General features: G+C 36.4%; 1 protein-coding gene across 3 annotated transcripts in view; it reads left to right on the top strand.

The window, feature by feature from the left end:
* The window catches only part of RABGAP1L (RAB GTPase activating protein 1 like), a 669,536-nt gene that overhangs the window by 481,309 nt on the left and 169,054 nt on the right, over positions 1-19,173 (top strand). For all 3 annotated transcript variants that reach the window (XM_043484703.1, XM_043484704.1, XM_043484705.1), the window contains one exon: positions 2,270-2,311. In XM_043484703.1, the coding sequence (XP_043340638.1) occupies positions 2,270-2,311 (42 nt within the window). The remainder of the gene's footprint in view (positions 1-2,269; positions 2,312-19,173) is intronic.

Raw genomic sequence — 19,173 nt, 5'->3', positions numbered from 1 at the left:
TTCTTTGGCAAGAATACTGGGGTGGGTTGCCATTTCCTTCTTCAGAGGCTCTTGCTGACCCAGGAATCAAACCCAGATCTCCTCCATTGCAGGCAGATTCTTTACTAATTCTAAGTGTAAGTGAAATTAAAATTTGAATAAGTTTTTTCTTGGCTATTAGCAAGAGCTGTTTTGGTTATTTACAGATTCTTTTTTTCCCCTAAATTCTTCTTTGTGTGTTCCATAGCTCAATTGTCCAATAATTTGAGATCATTGAAGAAAATGTTTCTTACTGTTATTTGATGGTGACTCTACAAATTGGTCTAGTTGGGTCCATATGGAAAAGAATAAATCCCAGAAAACTTGGAGATACCTAGTATAATCATTTGGTTATCAAATAAGCACTTATTATACATATTACATCAACACTGTGAGGTGAAAATGCCATTAGACTACTCATTTGGGAGGCTTTGGAGAGTGATCCTAGCCTGCAACTGCTAAATGCATATATAACTTAGGTAATCAAGTTCATGCTCTGAAAAATGAGAACCATAATACAGGTTGCTATATGGGTCCCTAGATTTCCCTCTTTCTGTGAAAGCATGGAGGTGGGGGAAATGTTTGGCGGGGAGGTCAAGAGCATAGCAAAGTGGGCTGAACATGGAATGGGGCTGAACATGAACATGAACTCTGAAGGAGTCTGGAAAGGAGATGGAAGGGTGGGAGACGGGCTTAGGAGGAAGGCCAGAGCTTTATGGGGATTAGAGAACTATAGACAAGAGGTGCTTACATAGTGACAGTGATTGAATAAAAAACAACTGAGAATCAGAGATCCTGTGGATTTGGTCTTCACGGCAGGTTGATCAGCACAGCATTCAGGTCGTGAGGTTGGACCATGCCTAGTGGTTGTGGTGTGGGGGATGGAGGGAATGTGGAGCAGGGCCTACAGCTAGAGGGCAGGGATCCAAATTTAGATTAGGAAAGCAGATTCCGCTTAATTGTAACCCAAGTTGTTTTAAAATTATTATTATTGTTATTATTATAGTAGTATCTCTCTCTTTTTTCTAATAGTGACCAAAACTAGTCTAGAATCATTGCTTGCTGTGGTAATGAACTCTTTGTCAATTTGATTTTGTCTCCTGGCCTGATTATGATTTTTACTGCTTTGGTTTCTTAACGAATTACTCAGTACACTCAAAACTTTCAACCAATTATTTTGTGTTTATCATTCATCTCTTCTGCCATTACATCATATGTTCGGTAGTTGAATGTGAGAGATTCTTATATTATAACAGGAATATACTCTAATTATCTAGTCCTAATCCTTGCTTCTGATTTTGGAGATAGTAAAAGGATGGTTCATTAGGAGTTCTTTGCATAGCACATCTAGTACAATTCCATGTCCAAAAGGTAGTTTAGATTATACTTGTGACCAAGCTGAAGAGGGCATACCACATAGTTATGGGAAGATACGAACTTATGGGAGATATCAGCTCAAATTTGAAAGGTCTTTTTTCTCATGAATGATGACTTGCATGGCAAAGAAACAGCGTATTCTGTGGCAGTTGTTTCTGCCTCTGTCATCTTGAGCATTTAAGATTCCTTTCTCTTGACTTTTATATTTCAACATCTCACTCAGAGTCAAAATTCAGCTCCAGTATGGCTTCTTAGCAAGCTATTTAATCTTTTTTATTCCTGAAGAACTGTTGCTCTGGTTTTCAGGAAGAAAAAGACAAGAAGTCTAGCAGATAGCCCCTAATTACAACCTCTAGTTGTACAAATACTCCTTGAAAACAAACACTAAAACAACAAAACAATTAGAATGGTAGGTAGTGGAAATCCAGTGTGATGCTTACAGTTTCCCTCATATAATCTGCCTCAGTTACCAGGAGCACCTTTTGTTCTCTGTTTTGTTTTCCACGGGCAGTGTAACCATATGACACAGATAGGACTGAGAAATTTCACTTAATAATTTTAGACTTCAGTGTCACTGCCATTTTGATCAAGGAACTTGACTTTTGCAGGCCTTGAACCAGAAATAGACTGAAGAAAAGTAATTTACTGTAAAAACAATAATTTTATGTGAGCATCAATTAAATAGGACCTAAAATTTATAATAAGCCTCTCAGAGAAGAAAAATACCTTTGAAAAATCTCATCGTTTAATTATTATTGCATGTGGAAATGAAAACAATCAGATTTTATTAATGATATGTGGAGGTCTTGGGAAAATACTTAATAAAATAGTGATCGATGTGATTATTGATTTTGACTCTCTTTTTCTGTTTCAGGGTTTGAACATAATCTTTCACGTAGCCTTGGCTCTCCTAAAAGTAAGTCCGTTTTTATGTTTAACCAAACTGTCTTATCTCTCTGCCCTTGGAACTGAGCATCATTCAGTTTACAACCTTTGACTCATTCTAGATTCTTGAACACAAAAAACGACTTGTCTGAGGAACTCTGCTCTTCTCTCCTTCTCCCATCTTTTGTTGTTGTTGTTGTGTATTTCAAGTTTGATTTTCTTATAATCCATTTAATCTTGCTATCATAACACTCTTTCCAGTAGCATATAAAAATATTTCCATTCATTCGAGTTGGATGATATGAGAAAAAGTTAAAACCTGTTCTCTGTCAAAATGATGCCAGCTTTTTCCTTAAAATGCTTCTTACCATAATAACATCTCTAAAGGTAGCTAAACATATAATTGAATTATTAGAAAGCTTCCATAATATGCTGACTAAAAAAGAAACTGCTACTTGCAATTTGCAGTTCTTTCTCTGATAGCTAGAAATTTATATGACATGTCAGAATTCAATTATAATTACCTCGTTGGATTTTATATCAACATATCAATGCAACTTTAAAATTGTAGTAACAGCAAGACATTTGCTGCAGAGTTGATGAAAATAACCTGATTGGTTTTTGTCCTTTGGTTAAAAATGAAGTTCTATTATTGAAGGTGAAAATTGCCTTGTTTATAAAAAGATTCAGGCTCACCCTTTTCCTAGTAAAATGTAGTTGTTAAAATTGCAGACACCAGACTCAGATAGATTTGGTTCTAATTTCAGCTCTAATGTATGACCTTGGGCAAATTACTCATAGTGCTCAGACCCTGAGTTTTGAGATAGTAATGAAAACTAATTCATAGGATTGCTAAATAATAGGATCCATAAAACCCCTTAACATAATGGAAAGTTGTATTGCCTAATAAATGGTAGCTGTCATTATTGTGATTACTGTTATATTCATGAAGTTACTCTGAATTTATTACTAGGTTCCCTATAAGTCTTCCACCTTTCCCCAAAGATCGTAACTTGAAGCTTCAGAGAACCTCTTGATATTTTAGGAGAGCTTTCCTGCTTAACCATTAAATACTTTTATCCAAAGCAAAGGCATCACATTACATGGGCCTTATATAACTCAAAACATGGGCTACTGCTCCTTCTCTCTTATTCTGTTAAAATGTACGTACAGTGTACTTCATATTTTTCATTTTGAGTTTAGATATGAACAATTCACTTGACAAAGTTACTTTAGGAGCTCTTGTTTGAATTTTGGAGCTGACCCCACATAGAATCAGTACACATAGGCTGTACCTAAGTGTACTTAACTGATCTGACTGTTCCCACCTAGAAAAAGAATACCCCAAAATGCATTTGACAGTGATTAATTTTTAGCTTCTAATCTGTCAGATAAAAGAATGTAAACTTGTTTATATAAAAATAATAAACTTAGGGATAGCTGAAAGTGCTTATGAACCTAGCCTAACCAATATTCAGTATAGCTGCAGAGGGATTTCTCTCTACTTCTTGTGATGAGGGGAATCAGAAAGGTAAGTAACATTACTTGAGCAATTACTTAACATTACTTGAGCACTCAGTGCTAACACTTGAACATTGAGTGTTAGCTTAGATCATCTTATTAGCATATATTAAATATCCAGATGTTATTTGTAGGAGAACCATAAACTGTATCAGAGAAAACCATATAATAATTCTCTCCCCCAGCTGATAATTGATAGAACCAAGGCCCCAGATTGTTTGAAATCTTTTGACTTAACAAAGGTAAAGCTGAATTAATAACGTTTTTAAACAACATAAACATAGGTGAGTGTCTCTATTGCTCAGTATGGTTTATAACATCTGTTTTCTGAATGGGAGTTATTTACTTTTGGGTTAGAAACAGTCTACCAGGTGGCTAGAAAGCTACTCAGCTAAAAGAATGATTCCTTATAGTATCATCATTAAATTATTTAGGCTGTTGGCAGAATCCATTAGGTAGGATAGGTATATTCCTAAAAATCTAATTTAGTGATTATATGATGCATTCAGTAGTCATAGCATAGTACATTATAATAGATGGGAGATGATCAGTGAGAATTAATCTGAGTGACTTCATGTTGGCAGAGAAAATTTCTAATCAGAATAGATTCTTTGCTTTCTGACAAGGATTAAAAAGTAAATGACAGAACGTTTCCCTCCACCCTGACCACAAGCATATAAACATTACAGAGTTAAAGCCCACTTATAATCCTACCTCAGAGGAAACCATAATAAAAATTGGGTGTAAAATCTTTCTCCCATGCTTTAGTCTATTGAATATATAAGGATGTATTACCTACCTACATATACTTATACACATATATGTGTATATAAATAAATATGTTTTAATATGGGTTTGAGGGTTACAGATGAGACGATGGGGAGATAGTAAGTAAATCTAAAAGAACAATGTAAAAGGATGAATATATATTTATTTTCTTTTAAAAATGCTGTTGAACAAGACTTTTTAATATAATAATATATTATAAATATCCTTCTGTGTTATAATATACATATAGTGGTTAAAAGCACAGGGTCAGACTGGTTGAGTTTAAATCCCATCTTACACAATTTGTCCAGTGATCTTAGGCAAATTACAGTTTCCTCTTCTTTAAAATGGGTAATATTAGTAATACCTATTCCATAGGATTGTTGTTAAGGTTTAATGAGTTAATATATGATTGGTGCCTGTAACTTAGTAAGCACTACAGCACCCAGGAGCTATTATTACACATAGAACTTCCTTAGCCTTTTAAATGACTGCTTATTTTTCTATTGTATGTATCATAATTTATTTAACCAATTTTATTTTTTTATTTTTTAACCAATTTTATATTTTTAACTTTTATGGACATTAAAATTGTTTTTAGACTTCCCTGTTAAACAGAACTATAACAAACATCCTTAAATTCCATCTTTGCATATACTTATGGTATCTTTAGGATAAATTCCTAAGAATGTAATTGTTGGTCAAACTGTAATCACATTTTAATTTTTGATCCATATTGCAAAACTGCTCTCAGTTAACAACCATACTCTTGAAAAATCAGAATTTCTACATAGCATACCTTTATAGATCCTGAAGGAAAAACAAAGCAACTTAAAAAGTAATTATTATAATAATTGTTGTTGTAAACAAATGAAATGCCTCAGTTTTGAAGACTCCAATGTTATGTACTTTTGTTTGGAAATATCTGGGATGTTTTTAGGGAAGTCAGTTGATTCTGGTTAAATTTTAGAAGAATGAGCCTTATCTTGGAGGGGATGCGTATGTTATATAAATGTTATTAAGTATATCTTTTATATTATTGGTTCAGTGATCTCTACTATGGTATGTTTCCATACCATGCTATTGTAGCTTTTTTGACCAAGTCATTAATGAAATCTAGTTGACATCTTCTCTATTTTTTATCTAACTTGATCTCTCAGTAGTTATCAAAATGGCATTAGCATAGTACTTGCTTTTCTTCCTACCTTTCTTCTGCCTCCTGAGAACAGATTCCATCTTCAACAGTTTATCCAGCGATCTTAGGTAACTTACTGGCTTCCCTGGTGGCTCAGATGGCAAAGAATCCGCGTGCAATGCAGGAGACCCAGGTTCAATCCCTGGGTTGGGAAGATTCCCCTGGAGAAGGAAATGACAACCCACTCCAGTATTGTTGCCTGGAGAATTCCATGGACAGTGGAGCCTGACAGGCTATACAGTCCATGGAGTCGTGAAGAGTCAGACATGACTGAGTGACTAATAGTAACATTTTAGGTAACTTACATTTTCCCTTTCTTTAAAATGGGGATATTAGTAACATTCATCACACAGGATTGTTATTAGAGTTTAATGAGTTTATATATGATTGGTGCCTATAACTTAGTAAGTACTATAGTACATCTATATGCTATTATTACATATAGAAATTCTCCTCTCCCTACCCCTTGGTAAAGAATCCACCTGCAGTGCAGGAGACATGGAGACGTGGGTTCTAGCCCTGGGTTGGGAAGATCCCCTGACAGAGAAAATGGCAACCCAGTCCAGTAAACTTGCCTGGAAAATTCCATGGACAGAGTAGCCTGGCAGGCTACAGTCCATGGGGCTGCAAAAAAGTTGGCCATGACTGAGTGACTAAACAATTGATTTACTGTCATTTTGTTAATTTTTCAGGTCATTTTTGTAGCTCCTCTCTGTTCTTTTCTTCTCTTTTTCTTTTACCGTGATTTTTTCATGATTTTCTTTAGTATTAGATTTCTTTCTCATTTTCTTCTGTGTATTTATTAATAAGTGTTTTCTTTGTGGTTACTATGGTGTTTACATACAACATCCTGTATATGTATACTCTCCATACGTCTTATATTTTTAATGACACATTTTATACCTTTTTAGTTTACTATGTGTATCTTAATTATTGTACTTTAATTTTATTTAATAATTTTGTCTCAGCTTCATATATGCTATGTAAGTGATTGATCCACTACCTTTAGTATTTATTTGCCTTTATATTGATTTTTAATTTTATATGTTCTCATTAATTAGCACTTTTTAAGTTTAGAGAGATCCCTTTAACATCTCTAATAAGGCCAATTTAGTGGTGATGAATTCCTTTAGCTTTTGCTTATCTGGAAAACTCGTAATATCTCCTTTATTCTGAATGGTAACTTTGCCAGTAGAGAATTCTTGGTTGGCAGGTTGTTTGTGTGTTTTTTGTTTTTTTTTTCTTTTCAGCATTTTTAATATGTTATGCCACTCCTTTACGGCATGTTAAGTTTCTGATGAAAAAAGTCTTCTGATGGCCTTATGAGATTTTCCTTAAGTAATTAATTAATTGCTTTTCTCGTGCTGATTTTAAGAGTCTCTGTTTATCCTTAACTCTTAGCATTTTAACCATAATGTGTCTCAGTGTGTTTGTCTTTGGATTCGTCCTGTTTAGAACTCTCAGGGCTTCCTGGATCTGGATGACTGTTTCCTTCCCCAGATTAGAGAAGTTTTCAGCCATTATTCGTCAAATAGTCCTTCTGGCTTCTTCTTTCTTCTCACGTGAATGTTATTCCATTTGATCTTGTACCAGAGGCCCCTAACATTTCCTCACCTGTTTTAATTCCTTTTTGTTTTGCTACTCTGTGGGGTGTTTTCCATTGCTGTCTCAGCTCAGTGATTTGTGCTTATGTTTATTTCATCTGTTCTGCTGTTGAACCCTTTTAGTGTGTTTTTCAGTTGAGTGTAATTTCTGTTTGAGTCTTTCTTAGATATTCTATTTCTTTGTTGAATTCTATGTTCTTCCATTCAGAATCACTATGCATAAGGAATAGTAAAACTCTTCCCCTTATTCTGTGAAAACCTTCATTTTACTCATACATGTGAGGTTTGTATTTGTCATCACTGATTCAAGACTAGATTTATAGGAAACCCTAGCACTTTTTTTTCCAGCTATTTTGAAATATAATTGACTTTGAGGGCAGATTTTACTATTTTTTTTTTAAAAGGTATCTTTGTGTATGTCTCTGGGTATATGTAATCTACTTGCTTAATTGAAATTTTTTTCTCTCAGAGATTATTCATTTGTCCCTGCTTACTCTGTTTATATCATTGTTCAGCTTTTAGAAAGAAATATTTCACATTACATGAGAAATAGAAAATATATTTGTGTTACAATACTTCTTTTTTTTTCAATTTAGCTATGTGATTCTGATTTGGATATCAAACAGAATCTACATGCTGAACTGAAACATCTCTTTCTTTAACCAAACTTCTCTCATGTCAGTAGCCTGCTGCAGTAAGCCTGATTTTTGTATCATGGAATCATCTTTCCAGAAACTTGTCTGGTATTTCATAGGAGAAATAATCTTTTGTATTTCGTATTTTGGCCTCCTTCTAAACCTTCCAGGTTACCGTGCTGTCAGCAGGCTGGGAGCTCTCTAATAAGCCACGCCCTGTGTGTCGCAACCTGCTTCCTTATCCAGTGCCCCTTCTACAGCCAAAATAACCTCTTCCTATACCATTTTAGGACGTCCTTGTTTTCTCACCTGTAATAACCTGTCATTTTGTAATCTTCCACTTGTTATCTGCCAACTCATCTAGCATTCCCTACTGGGAATGGACCCAGTAAAACACATTGTATACTAATAACATTCTTTCATTTATGTGTTCATTCAGCAAATGACTTTTGAACACCTGTTGTGAGCCAGACACTGTGCTTAATGATATGGATACAACAGTGGACACACAGTGCCTTTCCTTAAGTTGTTTGAAGTAGTGTCTGACAGTCCTCTTAATGTATGGAAGCAAATCTCTTTTCCTTGCTTTTCCTTCTCCTCCTTCAAAGGAAAAAAAAATCTTCCCACCAATTTTCAACAAGAGACTATTCCAGTTTATTCTAGTCATATCACAGTACTGAGTCCCTTCAGCAGTAGATCACTGATTCAGTGGCCATGAATGTGGGTGAACTTCTGGAGATGGCGAGGGACAAGGGGGCCTGGCGTGCTGTAGGCCGTGGAGCTGCAGAGTCAGACGCGACTTGGCGACTGAACAGCAACGACAGCAATGGAACTCAGGGTGATTATTAATCATCAGTGTACTTTGGAACCACCTAGATCCCAAGTAATTTGTTTAAATTGAACATTTCCAAATTCTTGCTCTTAGCCATCCCCCTACCCTCTAATATGATGCAGGCAGTTCCAGAACCAGGAGGGTAAAAAGTGCATGCGTGCTTAGTCGCTTCAGCTGTGTCCGACCATCTGCAACCCCATGGACCATGGCCTGCCAGGCATTGAGTTATTAATGTACACGGCAAAGATCCTCATCTTAACTCTACATCAGAATCTCCTGTAACTAGAGTCTGCTTTAAACATTTTCTGATTCTGAGTTGTACACAACAGTTTCATTTGAACATCAAGGGATTCCAAGCATCAGTATTTTTAAAAACTCCCCAGGTGACCCCAGTGTGCTGCTAAGCATCTACTACACTGTGATCAAACATTCAAAATTAAATTATCTAAAAGTGATAGTGAGGGAACAAGAGGGAAAGAAAACACATGTGCAATTAGAGGAAGCATTCACAGACATACTTAGAAAATGGAAGGTCCTTATTTTCATTGTTAGCAGTTGCTAATGTGTCTGTTTTGTCTCCATGCTCCACCATTGCAATGCCCATCTGAGAATTGTAGCATCTGCTCAGTGGGGCCGTGAGAATTACTGGTAGTTTCCTGAGGAGTATATTATAGGAGTTCCTTTAAAAGGGAGACCAAAGAAGTACCCGGGTTGAGGTGTGAATTGTGCTTCAGCTAATTCATGTTGGATCATCAAGGTTGTTGCTTGAACCATAAAACCTAATTTATAAAGCAAAGCTCATCTACTGTTAGTATCTTCAAATCAAGAAAAGAGTCTTAGTAGAGAATCCCAAAAGTCTAAAATTTGGCCTTGTTCATGTATCTGGAGAAAACCATAATTTGAAAAAAAAAATACATGCACCCCAATGTTCATTGCAGCACTATTTATTATACAAATAGCCAAATATATTATACAGATATACAATAATCAAGCATGGAAGCAACCTAAGTGTTCATTGACAGATGAATGGATAAAGAAAATGTAGATTCTAGAATTATTCTACATTCTACATATATTCTAGAATATATGTATGTGTGTGTATATATGTGTGTGTGTGTATATATATATATATATATATATATATATATATATATAAATACACATAATGGACTATTGCTCAGCCATAAAAAGAAAGAAATAATACCACTTGTAGCAGTATGGATGGACCTAGAGATATCATACTAAGTGAAGTAAGACAGAGAAAAAGAGCCTCTTGATGAAAGTGAAAGGGGAGAGTGAAAGCTCAATATTCAGAAAACTAAGATGGAATCTGGTCCCATCACTTCATGGCAAATAGATGGGGAAACAGCGGAAACAGTGACAGACTTTGTTTTCTTGGGCTCCAAAATCACTGCAGATGGTGAATGCAGCCATGAAATTAAAAGACGCTTACTCCTTGGAAGAAAAGCTATGACCAACCTAGACAGCATATTAAAAAGCAGAGACATTACTTTGCCAACAAAGGCCCGTCTAGTCACAGCTATGTTTTTCCAGTAGTCATGTATGGATGTGAGAGTTGGATTATAAAGAAACCTGAGCACCGAAGAATTGATGCTTTTGAACTGTGGTGTTGGAGAAGACTCTTGAAGAGTCCCTTGGACTGCAAGGAGATCCAACCAGTCCATCCTAAAGAAAATCAGTCCTGAATATTCATTGGAAGGACTGATGTTGAAGCTGAAACTCCAATACTTTGGCCACCTGATGCGAAGAACTGACTCGTTGGAAAAGACCCTGATGCTCTGAAAGATTGAAAGCAGGAGGAGAAGGGGATGACAGAGGATAAGATGGTTGAATGGCATCACCGACTTGATGGACATGAGTTTGAGCAAGCTTCGGGAGTTGGCGCTGGTCAGGGGAGCCTGGCGTGCTGCAGTCTGTGGGGTCACAAAGAGTCAGACACGACTGAGCAACTGAACTGAACTGAATTTACATGTGAAATTTAAAAAAAGAAGACCAAATAAAAATAGACTCACAGATGTAGAAAATAAACTTATGGTTACCAAAGGGGAAATGGGGGAGATGCAGAGATAAATTAGGAGTTTGGGATTAAAATATGCACACTACTATATATAAAATAAACAACAGGGACCTACTGTAGAGTATAGGGAACTATACTCAAAATCTTGTAATAATATATAATGGAAGAGAATGTTAAAAAAGAATGCATACATATATATATATATGCTTAACTGAATCATCTTGCTGTATACATGAAAACTAACACAACATTGTAAGTCAACTATATTTTAATAAAAATTTACAAAATAGAAGCACAAATTACCAATAAATATTTTTTTAAAGTAGGGAGTACATCTCTGATGTAACCCATAAATAAAATAAAGTAAAATAAAATAGGGCCTTGTTTATTTGAAAGTAAAAAAATCAGTTTTTATTCAACACTATGCTGGCTGGTTAAGGATTCCTTTGACCTTTCAAAATGCAATTCCCCTTTTCCTTTTTGTTGACACCAGAAAGAAGGATCAATTCATATTCCAGAGGCTCTCTCCTTGTGGGACCATATTTAAATACCACACAGGGTTAGAAAGCATGAAGTGAAGAGCAAAACAGCTTGAAAATAGAAAATGGATTTTAGTTCTCTCTAGTCTTTGGTTTACCAACTTGGGTTAAAAAAAAAAAGTTTCTGAGCTTGAAGTTGGTGATCTAATGTAGGACTGAAATTAAGGCTGTAGTTTCTGCAGCGGCTATTCAGGTTACAAAATTAGAAGATAAAAACCTGAAAATATGAAGTAACCCATAACATTCTTTTGGATTTGCAATGGTTTTTACACCTTTAGTTTTGTAACTTGCATGAAGGAATGCCTGTTGCCCTGTAGGTGGCAGCAAAACACTACTCCTTTCGAAATAGAAACAATACTAGTCCTGCACTTGCAATTTGGTGATACTGCTATTCCTTTGTATTGGTTTCCCCTTCCAACATAATTGGTTGTGTGACTGTTTAGTTTGTTTTTAATTTTTTCTGTATTATATTTCATTTTGCAGATAGATTGGTTTAGCATGCTATCCAGTGAATGCTAAAACTGCTAACAAACACAAATTTGGGCTTCTAACTAGTGCAAGATACTCAAGGAATTTTAAAGTTTTAGAGTTTTATAAATAGTACATTTAATGGGTGAGGGATTTATATCAGAAAAAAATATATCATCATAGTACTGTGTATATATTGTGTAGCACAGCAAATTTCTCGAGGTGATTTCTCATTATTTCTCATGAGACAGTCCAAGATGCCAGTAAGGGAGGATAGTTGATTAAACATGCTCTGTTCCAAGTTGTCAGTAATTAATATGATCTTGTTGTATCCTGGGAAATATGGGGTCACTTGACAGAACTAAGAATAATAAAATTCAGTGTCCTTCTATGAATACATTTAGCACACTCAAGCCTTCTTTTCTTTTACTTAAAAAAAGAATCCCTCTCCGCCTTCATCCTCTGCTGTGCTTCTGTATTTAATGAAGGTGTGCTCTGCCTTCATTCCAAAGCTAGCTTGCCACTTGCAGTCTTGATGCTAGCTTTCCTGTCTCCTTTTAGAGAAGCTGTGGTGCTGGGTTAGGTCACCTATCCAACGGACATTCAGTGAGTGCCTGCTGTCGACAGGTCCAGGGTCAGGTGTGGGAGCATCCAGAGACAACAGTGTGTGTCCTCAGGTTGTCCTAAGTCTAATGAAGATGGCAGATGAGTAGACTGTTATCAGGATGATTGCCCTGGGGTTTTAAAGGGGAGCTTCAGGAGGCTAAGGGCGGGGCTCCATGTTCGCTCTGGAGAGATTTTCCAGGAAAGATTTTCCAAAGATGACTAAATTGTGAGGAGAGCATTTTAGGCAGCATGAACAGCATTAAAAGAGGCATGAGGAGGAAGGGCTGAGGCAGGTTCTTTGCTCTGGTGCATTTGAGGGTGAGGCATGGGATGAGGTTCTGAAGGGCTTTGGTTATATTTCTGCCATCCATTTAATGTGGGTCTTAATCAAATCATCTAACACTTAATTTCCTTACTTACAGGTAAGGGGATAAGAAAATATTGTTTCTAAGGCTCTAAATCTCTGTCTTAATGACTGCTAATCTTTACTATATGCATGTATATGTGTGTGTGTGTATAAGTGAATGTGTCTGTACCCATATCTATGTATATACGTATACACACACTATATATGCTATACACAATCATCTCAGTTCTTTAGTGAATAGATAGGAATTATTGCCACATTTGTTATTTAACTCCTTGGCCGAAGTTTATGTTCGTCTCTCTTACAAAAAAAGAGTTCTGAGAGCAATATAATAAAGTTAGATGCAAAAGAATAATCAATCTATTATAATTAAGAATGAATACCAACAAATTTGTTTATAATCTTACTTAAAAGTCCCTTTCAGCAGCATCCTTGAATATGAACAATTCATTTGTTCTAAGCCAGTGAAATGTCATTGTATGCATGTGTAAATGTGAGGGTGTGTGTTTAGTACATACACCTCTGTATTTCCATTATTCTTAGCAGGTGTTTCCAGACGCCCAAGTAATTTGTTGGATCCATATTTTAACAAATCTCATGACTGTCATCAAAAATTCTCTAATTGTACATTTATCATTTATGATGAACTCTTAATGCACTTTAAAACTAAATAATAAAATTAATTGTTACACACTCATCATTTATAAAGCATTTAAAATATACCTGATGCTGTACTTTTAAACTAATTTTCATGACCTTTAATTTTTTTTTCTTTTTTTTAAATAATTGATTTATTTTTGGCTGTACTGGGTCTTTGCTGCTGCACAGGCTTTTCTCTAGTTGTGGCGAGTGGGAGCTACTCTGCTTGCAGCACGTGGGCTCCTCATGGCAGCGGCCTCACTTGTTGCAGAGCATAGGCTCTAGGGCATGCGGCCTTCAGTGGCTGTGGCACGTGGGCCCAGGCTCTAGAGCACAGGTTCAGTAGTTGTGGGGCACAGGCTTAGCTGCTCTGCAACATGTGGGATCTTTCCATACCAGGGATCGAACCCATGTCTCCTGCATTGGCAGGCAGATTCTTTACCAATGAGCTATCAGGGAAGCCCAGTTTCTTTTCTTTTCTTTTCATTTTGTTTCTTTTCTTTTTTAAAAAATTGTAGTAAAATATACATAACATAAAGTTGGTCGCTTGTACTGAGCTTTCTTCCAGAGCTTTCTCACCTCCCCAAGTTGTAACTCTGAGCCCATTAAGTAATTACTCCCTATTTCTCCCTGTCCCCATCAGCTAGCAACCACCATTCTACTGTGTCTCAACGAATGTGGCTACTTTAGGTATCCCATATAAGTAGAATTATACAGTATATGTCCTCTGGTAACTGGCTTATTTCACTTATCATAATGTATCATACATTATGATACTCATAACAATTAGAAAGATTGTTATGAGTCAATATCCTCATTTACAGATGAATATCTTCATCCTCATTTACAGATGAAGAAACAAAGGCTTTGAGAAGTTGAATAACTTGGCTAAAGTCATTTGTTTAGTTGAATGACACACCAGCCTCAGAACTGGGCCTGCCTTGAACTATTGAATTAATGTTCTTAACCATTAGACTGTAGATGTGTAGATATTTTACACTTTACAGTTACCCTGTGAAGAAGAGATCATCATTCCCATTTGATGCTCAGTCCCAGAGCTCCCACCCCAAATTCCATGCTTTTTCACATTTCATAGCAGGAGATTCTTATATTATAGTGAAATCAACTTCCATTTCTCAAATCCATGTTGACATTGTACTATGAATGAAAAAGTTTTCTATCCATATTGTTTGAAGACTAAGTAGGGGTGGAAGAGTTTTCCTCAACCCTCATAGAATCCATGCCTGAATCTGAATACTAATTTGACAAAGGCAGATTACCAGAATAAAGCTTACAAATTTATTTAATATGTTTTACGTGACATAGGAGCCTTCAAAAGAAAGTGAAGACCTGAAGAATCAGTTAAACTTGAGTGTTTTCATGCTAGGTTTCATGAAGAGTGAACAGTCATAAAGAAGTATGATTAACTGGGAAAAATTTTGTAAGACCTGTTTATTTGAATTCTTTGCAGCATCTTTCTCTCTGGGAGATAAGGATGTTTTTCCTTCCAGGCGTAGAAGGGTACCTCTCACATGAGGGTGTTATGATTTGCTTCAGAGGAGAAGGATGGGGGAAGGTGGGAAAAGGCCACTTTCTCAGACTCCTTCAGCTTAAAGTATTCAGCATTCCAAGATGCTATATTTTGGGGTAGTGTGTTTAGAACTCCTTCAACTGCATGTTTAAAGATAGTCATCCCAATTTTGAAGCGTCACTGGTTGAATAGGACAGAAACAGAGTCAGGGAAACTAGGAGCAATTGTTATGTCAACAAATAATTGAATTTAGGCTAATGAAAACCAGCTAGCTATCAAGAATGATCATGAGGGCTTCCTTGGTGGTTGAGTGGTTAAGAATCCACCTTCCAAAGCAAGGGATGTGGGTTTGATTCCTGGTCAGGGGGACTGAGGTCCCACATGCTGCAGCTAAGCCTGCTAGCTGCAACTAGAGAGCCTGCATGCCACAACAAAGACCCAGCACAGCCATATAAATAAATAATTTTTTTTAAAAAAGAGGAAGAATGGTCATGAAATTAAAATATTCTCTGCTGTTGACTGGCTAGAATAATATTTGATTCCTAAACTCAGCCTATCCATTTCTTTTTCATGGCCATTAAGATGTATAAAGTCATCCCTGAATGCTGTTTAATGCCCTACTCAAATTCCGTTTCACTCTGACCAATCATTGTGTGTGGGCTGGTCATAGGGAGATACTATCAAGAGATTTTGTGAGAGGATGTCACTGCCCAATAAGTTTTTATGACCCTTTTTATCTGCGAGAGTTGCTGGCATTGCTTTTCAGCATGAAATAGACTAATTTTGTTCATTAAAGTGCTGACAGGGTTGATGACTCACTGTGGAAATCGATAGATATTATCACAATAGGATAATCAGTCAGAGGAGATTCAACTGAAGCATATAAAAACTTGATACTTGGTTTATGCAGGTTGAGAAAACGTTAAAATATACTCTTTTTATTGGAAATAAAATCACCAAAAAATTCATAGTCTTGGTCTTTTTTCTCCTTTGTTGTTTTCCTTTGACTAAGGAAATCTGGGTTTGGCATAGCCAAATGAATTTATAACAAAGTCTTTTACTTGTGACCTGGGTAACTTTGATTAATTAGGGTGTAGGCTAAGCTGCTATTTAGAAAGCAGAAGAGCACATGAAAGAGAAACTATGAAAAATATGGTGGTTTAAATAAGATAGTTTATTTCTCTCACACATACGTGCCAGTCCAGAAAGAGAAAGACTGGCCCAGAAAGGCAGGCAACCCAGCTCTATAGATGACTTAGATAATGTTATAGCTCTACTGTCTCCTAGGATGTTGTCCTCATGTACATGGTTAAAACTAGATCAATGCCATATCCAAGTTCCAATTCAGAGAGAGGGGGAAATTTTAAGCAAATGAAGAACAAGAATTTTTATTTTAAGGAAATAGTAATTTGAATATATTACTTTTGCTCATGTTCCAACGACAAAATGTTTATCCACGCCACACCGAGCTGCAAGAGAACGAAGAAATACAGTCTACCGCGGCAGCCACGTGTCCTGTTAAAGCAATTATGTCTGTGGAAGAAGGGGAAATGTTCTAGAGAACAGTTAACAAAGTCAATCATAGTTTGCCTACCCATTGGCCATTCAACGTCTGTGATCACTTTTTTTTTTCATTTATTTTTATTAGTTGGAGGCTAATTACTTTACAATATTGTAGTGGTTTTTGTCATACATTGACATGAATCAGCCATGGATTTACATGTGTTCCCCATCCCGATCCCCCCTCCCACCTGTGATCACCTTTATTCCCACACGAAGACCACTCCCTCCCTCCCAAGCGAGACATTCAAAGGCCCCCATTCAGTTACTTTATCTGCTCAGAGTCAAGGGTCCCTGGGTGATGCACAGTCCTGTCTGTCAGGTCTAGGATGGTTCCTCACAGTCCAGTGACAAGGTATCTTTTCATCTCACATCCAGTGTGCAGACGTGATAGGGAAAAGTCTAAGTGCAATAAAAACTCTCATTTTGAAAAGGGAGGAATGGGAAACACACTGTAGTCAGTGGTCCACAGAAACAGCCAAGGTTCCCTCCTCTGGCAGTTAGAGAAGCCTTCCTGGTTAGCCCATCTGGCTGCCTGCTTGTTCTCATCTCCAACAACCATGCCGTTTTTCACTGTCCTCTGTGGCGACATCTAAGTTAGTGTTCAAGAGTACACCCTCCTTGGGGATTGTACAGTTTTCAGAGGTGACCTCCTCCTTGTGGAGATTTGGAAGCCTAAGAGTTGTTTTAGTGATCAAATAAATAAGCTGGTTTTATTTAGGCCAGCCTTTTGGAAATTAATCTCCTCAGTATTTTTGTAGGCTTTGGGGTTTTTGCTTCCAGTCAGTTCATTATGAATAAACTCATAAAAACCCAAATCTTTCTTTTAAACATAATTCTTAAGTCTTCTTGTAGTATTTGTTTGTTTTTAGTGGTCCATCCTCATCTTCTCCCATTTTATTAATGGTTTCAGGGAGGCCAGCTCTAAAACCACAAGTTTGAGTGGGAAGGTAACATCCTTAATTTGATCTTTGCCTCTTGACTGTCTCCATATTTTGGCTGAGAAGTCTTAATGAGAAAAGACTTATGGGAAAATATAGACCCTGTGTATCCTCCTACTGGGGGGACAGGCTAGAGTTTCCAACTCTGAGGCGTCAGATCACTGTACTTGGTCAGTTCAGTGTATAGACCACTTTGCATCCACTTTCTCTAGAGTGACAGGTGGCACTTCACCAGTGAAGACAAAATGTCTCCAGACAGTACCAAGTGTCCGCTGGGGAGCAAAATCACCCATGGTTGTGAAATGTTGCTTTATTACCTCTTAGAATAACCTTTATGTATATGGCCAAAGCAGAATTTGATCCATAGTGAAAAGAAAAACCAACTGATCAAAATGTGCCCAGGTGTTATAATTAGCAGTGACATTAACATGGTAATTATGACTTTATTTCATATGTTCAAAAAGTTAAGCAAAGAAATCGAAGATATTAAAAAATAGACCCAAATTGAATTTTAAGAGATAAAAATTACTATGTTTAATAGAACTAAGAAATATTAAATGAGGTTAATGGTAGATGTGATATTATAGAAGAAAAGATTAATGAACTTAAAGACATAGCAGTTGAAACTATGCAAAATTTAAAGTGAAGATGGGATTTTTGAAAAGAAAGGAATAATGAATTGTTAGACACTACAAAAGCCTCCTGGGTGTGTAATTGGGGTCCCTGAAGAAGAAACAGGGGAGAAGGGGCAGAAAAACATTTGAAAAAATGATGCCTGATGTTTTCCCAAATTTGATGGAAGCTATAAAATCCACGGATTCAAGTTGAGTTAAATTCCAAGCAAAAGGAACATGAAGAAAAATACACCAAGACATGTCATATTCAAATTGCTCAAAACCATTGATAAAATCTTTAAATTGCCAAAGAAAAAAGACATATTATCTACAAAAGAACAAAGATCAATATTTAGCAGCTTTCTTTTTAGAAACAATGCTAGCAAGAAGACAGTGGAACAACATCTTTAAAGTATAAACAAGAAAGGGAAACTTATTTTTAAAAAACTGAGGCAAAATACTTTTACAGATACACAGAACCTGAATGAATTCATCACTAGCAAATACAAATTGCTGAAAATGTCAAAGGAAGTCCTTTGGCTGAGGAGTGAATACATAAAACCTTTTCCTGATTAATTATCTTTAAAATATAATTCACTGTTTAAACAAAAGGAATAACTCTGTGTTGTTGGGTAATTGAGATGAAGCAGATGCTCACAGACACAGTTCAAAGCTATGGTGACTTGATGCTGAGTTCAGTTCCCAGATAAGGAGCCACTTTCCCTCCTTGGGGTGTGTGTTGCCTCCATAACTGCTCAGCTTGCTGCAAAACAGATGCTTAATGTTGGTTTTGCTTTTTGTCTTTTTTTTTTGTAAAAATGAAAGTCTTCTTTGGATTTCTTTAGTTAGTGAAAACAGATTCTAATGTAAGTCTTTCATAAAAGTGAAGTGCTATAAGTGAACTTTCAGAAAGCATGGGATACCTGGAATAGAATAAAAACCAGGAGGGAAGCAATGGTAGTATGACGATTGTACAACATGTATACTGTATGTGAAGTGTATAATATCATAAGTTAAAGGAACCCTAAGTGAAGT

Source organism: Cervus canadensis, chromosome 13, assembly GCF_019320065.1.
Source record: "Cervus canadensis isolate Bull #8, Minnesota chromosome 13, ASM1932006v1, whole genome shotgun sequence".
NCBI lineage: Eukaryota > Metazoa > Chordata > Mammalia > Artiodactyla > Cervidae > Cervus > Cervus canadensis.
This window is presented reverse-complemented; position numbering and strand designations above follow the sequence as displayed.